We start from the raw sequence: 9,513 nt of genomic DNA, 5'->3' as shown, positions 1-9,513 counted from the left end.
TCCTCCCAGCTCCAACCTCAACAGGACCAGGTGCGTTTCCAAGAATGCCGTCTGTAACATTTCCCTCTCACAAATTCACAATTAAATCAGCTCAGTTTGCTACCACGATCTTCTGGTAATATCCTCCCCAGATTTTGTCTGTTTGCCAAACTGTCCCTCAGCAAATCCACAGAAAATGCCTACCTGGCTTCAGCGTTCAGTGGCGATTTCAGGGAGTGAAGATGGGTGCTCAGCGTGAGGTCTCTCTGGGTGCTCTTCCAGCCACTGCTTTTAGACACCCTGGACAAGCTCTCCCTCAAAAAAACCTAGCCCAGCACCAAGCAGTCCCAGCTGCTATACCGTTTGCAAGGCAGGAGTGGGAGCCAGGCCAAGGCATGGCATGGCAGCCTGCCCCTGAGAGGCGCCAGCAGGTGGGACAGGCCTACGTGTTACATGCTGCTGCCTCCCTGGCTCCCAGGGACTCCAGGCCCAACAGGCTTGGCTCACAAGTTAAGTCCCTCTTCCTACCCCTTAGCTGATGTTTTTTCAAAATATTTTTCTCCCTTGTTACTATTGGGAATGTCTGTGAAGCAAAAAAAAAAGTCTCACCCAAATCAGCACTGATCAGACTGAAGTGATGCCGCAGCCAACTCCAGCAGACGCTGTCAGCAAGCTGCACAGGGACAGAGGATTTCTTCTCAAGAAGCATTTCTGTTAAGCGTGCACTGTGAAAACAAGCCTGTCTCTCCTTTTACACTTGAACAGGTTTTGCCGCACAGCTGATGGAAAGCAAAAAGTCTTCAGCCGTACTGTTATTAATGCCAGCAAACATGGCTGAAAATACACAGGGCTCATATTCATTGCTTGTAGCTTATATTACCCATTAGAACTATAATGCTATCAAAGTAATATTCTCTATTTACATCAGCACTAGCATTTTACCTTGAGTGCATACCATAAGCTAGCAAAATGCAGTGGCCCATAATGAACACAAAAGTGCCATCTTCAGACACCTTTCAGCGCACTAGTGCTAGGTCACTAATGCTGTGTAGAATTGCTTCTCAGGGTAATTGGTGTGCCTCTTAATCCTGAAGTGCTGTGCTTTAATCTTTTCACTCCATAATCTCGGCTCCTTATGAACAGCCACAGAAATATTCGTATTTTCGGAACATAAAGGACGATAAATCATGAGTGAAGTTCCTGCTTGATTCTGACTATTAAAAGCCTTTCAACAGTACCTATTTCTGGGCTGAGCAGGTACTTTGCCAATTGCTTTGCAGTCTTGCTTGGTCACAGGATAAGCAAAATGTGAAGCCTGAAGTTAGAAGAAACTGAAGAACAATAACCCTGGGACTGCTTTTGTTGATAAACTTGGATTTTTATCATGCCTCAGAAAAATGACTGTGGTAAGACTTACATTTCTGCTGAGATATACTATATATTCATTTATTAGGAATAGCAAAATCAGGGCATTTTTCCCTAGTTATTTAAATTGGGTAATACCAAATTATATAACGTGTACATAAATATATGTATACCTACATGTTATATGAGTGATTATTTTGCTTCCTATCTAGTAAGCTCATTTACTCCACACTATTTTGTTCAGTCTTTTCCAAAATAACTAATTTTTTTTTTCTTCACTAAAAATATCTTTTCTTCTGAAGTTGCTATTCCAGCAAGGATCACTGCATAGACAGGCGCTCCTGATTCCAAGGAGCTCTGCTGAAATCCCATCCCCTGTTTTCAAAAGCATGAGACCTAGACAACAAGACACTGGGCTTATATTTTACATGACAAATTTTGTTTCACTCGCTGAAACCAGGGCCTTACAACACATTTGGGAGTCAGCAAGAAGCCCAGAAGCCAACGTTAGAGCAGTGGTTTAGTAGCCACCAAGCCCCAGAACTGAAGCACATAAAGTTGTCTAACGTTGACATCCCTCTGCAGAGCTCCAAGAGAGTAATAATGCACATAAAGCAAAAGGTCTGCCCTCCAGACTTCTCTTTCACCATTTTTCAGGTTTATAGGCTTACGAGGTCTGAGAAGAGAGACATTTGGAGGTCCATACCTTAAGTTTGTGTATGATCTAGCTTGACACTCCAGTTCTGCAAAACAAACCTGACATTAGCTTTACACCTTGGAGAGTATCACTGATGTTAGCAGGACTCCCTAAACACAAAGTACAAATCCTCTCTGAAAAACCAGTAGCCTTCACAGGATGGAAAAATACTATTTTGCATTACAGAAAGCTGAGTGTTTAGGCATCATCAATCTTCTCAGGATGGATCTGGTGGTAACGTTGGGTAACGTCATGCACCGGGGGGCTGGCAGAGGATTCTGCCTTTTAACCTGCTCCCCGCTGAACAAAGTCACACCTTTTACAAGGGACCAACTATCCGTGGGTGACACATGCTGCGCACAGTGACAGCCAGGAAAAAGGCTGTCTATAAACTAACCAAATGCCATGAACCTAGGAGAGAGGAGCGTTCTGAGTCATGATAAATAGTCAGATCACGCTCTATACTTTCCATAAATATTTATCTTAGAAACAATTGGCTAATGGTGAACCAGCTATTAGCATGTAAAGCAGAGCTCTTACACTACAAAGCATAGGTTTCCAGTGTGTACGTTTTAGGAGCTATTTGGCACGGTGAAAAGCGAGGCTGTGTGTTTAACAAACGTCCTCATAATAGGCTGAATTGAAAGGCTTATTTAAGGTTTCAGCCTTTCATTCCTGACCCCTCCAGCTGTCACAATTGTCATATCAGCAGCAGTGGGCTGATGTTTATTCTGTTCTGGATGATAAATCAGGCCCTAAAAAAGAACTCTTGCATTTGCTATTCATTATATTTTACCCAGCAAGTAGGGATTAGGTGGGGAATCTGCTTCTAATGTATTTTTTATTAGCAACTCGTATTTAAAGCAGTGAAAAGCTACCTGCAAGAAGGATGGCAAAGGTGTTCATCCAAACTATGTGTTCCTAGAAATCTGATCTCACGTTGCTCAATGCACCTGGGATGAATAAAATATTAGATTTTAGGTTCTAAATCTGGCTACTTTCTTTCTTTGTAGGTATACACACACTACAATATTAATTAGGTCTCACTTCAACTGAAATACATCTCAATTCCACAGCCTACATGCATGTACACCCAATGCTGGCTCTTGCGGCAAAGAGAATGCATTTCTTTAAATCTTTTGGGTTAAAAGAACCATAAGTTTGATAAAATTTGTTTGCATTTGTAGATTTTCCTCATCCAAAGTTCCCTCCTGTGCAAAAAGATTCAAGGCCATGTAGATTTACGGATCAATGAGTTGTATGCTTAGTGCAAAATTAAGCAGTGCAAACTGTGGTCATTGTGTACTACAGGAAATGGTCAGTGTCCGGTCCTGAAACATGACGATACCTCATTTTTTTCTCTCTCATGATCTTCTAAGAGCACTTTCACAGAACACTACTGAATTCACTACTAGACATGAAGCCAGCTTAGTTGCCGTGTTTTTTAATGCATTTGCTTCTCCATATGTACAGTGATGTCAGTATCTTTTTGAACATGGTTTCAGACATCCACCGACACCTGACACATCTACCAAAAATGACTTGTAAGAAGTTATTTTACTTTCTTTCAAAACCTGACATTTGTCAGCCAAACTGAAGGATAAAACCCATTTTGCTGAACCAGCTTTAGGCACAACAATGTGAGAATATAACAAAGGTAATCCATGTGTCCTACTCTTGGCTGTAGAGAGCTCACAGCTCGTTAACAGCTAAACGATTTTTATAATCCTTAAAATCACTGTGGATTACAAATGCATTTCTTTTTTAAAGCTGGGAGTGACCTACAGAACCCTAGCCACTTGAGTTTTCTAAAAATACCTTCACTACAAGCTGGGCAGCAGAGATTATATTACAAGGGGTCCTTTCAAGGTCACTTGCAAGATTTATGCTTGCAATGGGTTTAATGCCTCTGTCTCAGTGTTGTCCCAGCCTGGCAGGGTTGGGAGTGAATTTTGGAAAAAAAAAAATCAGCAGCATCCATGTGTGCTTGTCAGCTCCAAGCAATATTAAATTATATTTAAGATTGTATTCTGTTCTCACCTGAAATCAGCATCCTCAAGGTAAAGGGAAGAGGTCTTTGTAACATACTTCATTCATGGAGTGCTTTGTAAAATAACACATTGCACTTCTCATCTGGGGTTTCCTATCTACACACCTGCGTTAACTTTTATGAGAAGATTCACAGAAATAGCATACACCAGATGCAGTCTCTTTTCTGATGCAAGATGAGGAAAACCAGTAAATGTGTTCTTAAAGGAGACCCAAGAACACACCAACAAGCAAACTACAAGACTCTGCCTTCTTAAGAAAAAATCGTACATGCCAGAGGTGTCATAAAGAAATTTTGAGGAAAAAAAGGAATTCCATAGACTAGCAAGTTAAGTACCTTTACCAGTTATACATAATACAATAATGCACAACACTTACCAATGTTACACTGACAATGTACATTATATTTACCCATCTGTTGAGGAAGTTTGAAGATTCAACACTGTACGCTCGACTCAAGTTTCTTCTCATCTAGGCTCTTACAGTCAATATAATCTGGATTCCTAGACTTAAATCTCAATTCCTAGACAATATAATCTGGATTGGCCTAGACTTAAATCTCATTTAAACTTGATATACCAAAATCTGAAGGGGACACGAGAAGTGGTTTATAATATCCACACCTTCCTCCTCTGTGAAGACCATGAGCATTCAGAATAGTGTTGTTCTAAAGTTACAAAAACATATGTGCAAACCATCCCCTTCACCTCTGTATGAAAGAGATTGTTAGGAACATTTTCATTAAAGAGTCAAGGAGCACATAATGATTATACTACCATGAATAAAAGTCTAATACTTCTGTTTCAGTCTATCCAGTGAAAAAATGTTAGGCCATACTGTTGAAATTAGAAGCAAATAAACTCTAATTACTACTAACTGCTGAAAACAGGGCCATGGAACTTGGAATAATTATGGACAACTCAATCAACAAGCATGCCAGATGTCACAGCCATGTATTTTTCCAAAATTTAATGAAAGAAGACAGTTTTTGAACAATGTAGTGCATGACTGCTGAGGCTAAGGAGCTAACATTGTAATAGTCTCAAGAGAGCAAATCTATCATATTTGTACTGCGAGGTATCCTTTATGTTTACTATATACACACTAACCATATACTAAATATAGGATGCCAAAAATATCAGAAAGCTTCCAAAAACCCTGTGGTCACTTATCCAAAGTCTTCTGTGAATCACTTGTGTAATGGCATGTACGATGCAATGTTATCTGTGGTATTACAAGAAGCCTGCCAACTCTTCTGGTTATAAAACTTTCATTTCTGAAAGAAGACTAGGACTTGAAAAGTAGCAGAAAATGTTAAATCTCATTTCCTTTACCATACTGATTTATTACCAGTCTAAGATTCTACACCTTGGCAAAGACCTAGTGGGGAAACTCCAATTTCATAGTGGAAGACAGCAACTTGCCTTCTAGTTGGAAGAATCCAAAACAGCTCATCCACTATGTCATAAAATTTCCTAATAATTTTCACTAACTATAAAATGTTGATTAGTCTTGTGGCATTCTGTACTAAAATTCCATAAAACCCACAAAACTCCACCCTGATTTGCACTGTGCTTATACAAAAATGAGCCCAATATACAATCTCATGCTTTATTGTTGCATTATTGTCACTTTGACAATCCCAGAAAATTTCTTTTGCAATCATTTAATACTAATATCTGAACATCTGCTGTGCTTTTATGTTATTGTGACATATTTACTTACTTAGAAAGTATAATAATCATCAGTAGACAATCCAGATCACCAGTTATGATTCTTTATTCTCAGCAAGGTAACACTTTGGTAAGGCAACCTATGCATCAACATGGATACCTTCCAACAATACAGAATACGCTTTCATACAGAGACATTTTCTAACTGTATATGAATTCCTGCACTCTAAAAGGCACTAAAGCTATCTTGGGAGTCATACTCCATTGTACAAACATATATATCCATCTAAGTAATCAAAGACAAAATTCAGATACTGTCTATATAAGCTGTATATATATTGCATTAACAACCAGGAGCAGTTCGTAAGTCAAAAGCACCTGTATTCCCAATTTTTAATAAAAGGCTAGAAATATGGTGTTGCTTGCAAAAGGTAGAAACATACATTTGTACCTGCTGTTACTAGACATGGAGTAGAGGTATCCAGCCCCACTAAATTGTGTGCAACTATACCAAAGTACGTTTAGTTTTCCACTTCAGTCAATAGAGTCAAGAATGATTCAGGTTGTCTTGAAAATATTGGTCACATCATACCTACACCGACTGTTTTGACTACATTATTGTCTACAGTTTGAGCGTAGACACTACTTCAGATGTAGACACAAAACTAAGAGCTGAATCCCATCCACATCACTCCCAATCATGGTCCATGCACTACAGTGCAATCAACAGTCCCATGCACTGTCAATGAGATGCCACCCCTTGCTGTCCTGAATCTTGCAAATGTTCCTGCCAGTGAATTAGCTCACATAAATATTCCACAAGGTTCAACAGTTCTACCTTTATGAATAAATTACTCATTTGTGAATCACTTGGACACTCATGAGTGGCAATGAACAAGGCCTCAGAAGTACCGACATCAGAAACAAAGCATATTTAAAAATTATGCATATTCTAATACAGAATAATTCTTAAAACCAATGTTCTCATTCTCTAAGACAAGTAGTCATCTAATTAAATTGAAAATAAGGACTGCATACATGGATTGTACATCCCTCCTCGGGTGCAGAATAAATATATGCATGCCTATCCTTTGTAGAACACCTTTTCCATTTCAAGCCTACAAAGAGATGGACGTGTCAGGTCCCTTTCACCCACATGAAGTGAGTTATTTCGCTTGTGAAATGGGCCATATTTCACAGAATTGTTGTTTTATATCAGTTATTCAAAGAATAATTATTGAAACTGCAGATATTTAAAGAAAATCTTAAAGAAAATCATGTTTTGAAACCCTCTTCACTGTTTTTTCCTAATATTTGGTTTTAAACATAAATGAACTAGTAAAGCCCCAAGTGACGCCAAACTTTAACTAAGTTGGCAGGTAAATAATTGCAGAGCTTGCTCCTGTACCCAGTTTTTGAGGTTGTTAGAAGTTTTATAAACCTACAGGGCATTAAAACCTGCACTGTATTTATAGTCAGTTAAAAACAGAAGTACACTTTAAAAATGTAGGTGGAATGTTTAAAAAATAATTTTTCCTGGGTTTTATAGAGGTGAGTTGTAGAAGGAAGATGATAGAGCTTGTGATTTTTTTCTTTTTGAACTGTGTAATGAAAAGATTTAATTATGTGGCCTAACCTAATCCAATTGCTTTATCTGAAAGGTAACTTTTATTCCCTTGTACCATTATTGTCCTTACAATAAAAAAAGGATGCACAACAGAGGTCGGGTCATAAACCTAAACACATTTAATGATGTTATCACTTATCTTCCAACAGTGATCTCAAAGTGTAATTTAAAAAAGAAAACAGATTTTTCTTCAGTTTATTTTAAGTTCAGTTCTGGAAGGTCCTGAACTGCTTCAGCTTGTTATTAGAACTGAGAAATTATCGCCTCATAAAAATACAGGCCCCAGTGAGACCCATGAGATCATGGACCGGTAATCTGCAGCAGCAGTGTACTTGTAACTCTGACTACGTCTCCCTCTCCATTCCACAGACCTCCGTACGTGCAGAGCTTGCACTGAAGAATTTCAGCAAGACTATGAGTGCGAAGGGGTAGAAAGAAGATTCAACTGGATTTCTGTCCATTTGAGAATATATTTGGACCCTTTTATCATTTCACTAGTTCAAATCAGAGGGCACAGCCACTGACACCTAACATCTTAGGAAGCTATCTATGGAATCTGTCTCACACACAAACTCCCTCCAGATAATAAAAGTAGCAGTACAAAAGGGTTGTTCTGTACTGATTTAGCATAAAAACTACATAATTATCTGCTATTGTAATGCCAGAACTAAAAGTACAAGCTTTAAGCTCATTAATCATATTCATACTAAAGTTTTGTCTTGGCAATAAGAGAGTCTTACCAAAAAAAACCACCCTTGATCAGCAAATACAAAACAGAGAAGGGGAAAATTCTCCATCTGGTAAATCAACTGAATAATGTCTTCATTCTTATTAGCCCTTGGGAATTAAAAGAAACAGAATATGATTTTAGGGGTCAATATTACAGATTTGATAGTGTAAATCGTAAAGTGTCATTGTCTTCTCTCAAACATATTCACTGATGGCAGTTTGGCTGAGATTTTGATGGAGAGCTCACTTGCGAGGTTGGTGAATATGCTGCTTGACATGTTGAGGGTGAGGAAGCTTTTCCACAGAAGGATGTGGTTTCTGATGAGCCACCTGAGCTGCAGCTGGAGGGAAGTCCTTATCACCCTGTATGAAGAACACATCGGGAAAAATTTAAGACATCTTAGAACCCTATGTTCCAGTTCAAGTGAATATAAGTTTTTCAAAATGTAAAGATCAGATGCAAAATAGTGCAACATATTCCTCTGAAGTCCCCCTGTACATGTACTATCTTGCTATTCTTTCAGACAACTTCAGAATATCACTTGCACAGATTTAGCTTCTTCCAATTATACATAGCACCTAAGAACACGGTATCTTAAAGCAATCCAATAGAAAAAAAACCACCACACAACACATTTTATCTTCAGCATTTAATAGATCCTTCTGCCAAGTCACTTTCACTGTCTCTGTACGGTCAGATCTATTCAATGTATTTGGTTTTCACAACACAGCAAGAAAGAGGAACTATTTCACAAATAATCTAAGGCAGCTTGAGAAATGACCTGCACAGGAAAACCAACTGTAGAAATGCTAGTTCTGTAGGAAGAAAGGCAGGATCTAAAACTATTCTTGACTCAAATCTCAGAGCTCCCTAGCTTTTAAGTTTAACTTGCTCTTTTAACGAGGTTTTAACGAGGTCTGCTAGTCTTAGTTCTCACTTGCTACTGTTCTACACTATCAATTCACATGTAATACTCATGTCACCAACTTAGAACTTTCTTTTCTAGGGTCAGTCCCATGAAGTTTTCAAAAAGCAGTGGGAAACAACTTCTATCAGTCCTCAATGACAGGGAGAGAACAGCACTGCAAATTCTGTTTAGAAAATGGGACAAACGCATGCGAAAAGTCTGTATTCCATGGGTTCATGGGGTGACAATGTTACACAGAAATATTTTGTATAAAGCAGACACCTCAGATTGTCTGTTTCACATGTGACCCCATTCCAACCTACTCCAAATTATTTGCTTCTACTCTGACAGCATTTTATTTTTATCTTGATCACTAGGTTAGCTTTTTACATTTTTTCTACTTTGTTCTCTGCTCCAAGCTGCTTCTAATTTTCAAACACCTTTTCTCAGAATTGACATTTTCTACCTTTTTTCCTCTTCATGCTG

At 38.5% G+C, this 9,513-nt stretch overlaps 1 protein-coding gene across 1 annotated transcript in view; it reads right to left on the bottom strand.

Moving 5' to 3' along the window:
* Positions 1-5,851: 5,851 nt before the first annotated feature.
* Positions 5,852-9,513, bottom strand: part of DAP (death associated protein) — a 48,225-nt gene continuing 44,563 nt past the window's right edge. Inside the window, exon 4 of the mRNA XM_080583554.1 lies at positions 5,852-8,482. Coding sequence (XP_080439680.1) covers positions 8,363-8,482 — 120 coding nt within the window. The 3' untranslated portion in view covers positions 5,852-8,362. The remainder of the gene's footprint in view (positions 8,483-9,513) is intronic.

This window comes from Anser brachyrhynchus (assembly GCF_964034855.1).
Source record: "Anser brachyrhynchus genome assembly, chromosome: 2".
Lineage (NCBI taxonomy): Eukaryota > Metazoa > Chordata > Aves > Anseriformes > Anatidae > Anser > Anser brachyrhynchus.
This window is presented reverse-complemented; position numbering and strand designations above follow the sequence as displayed.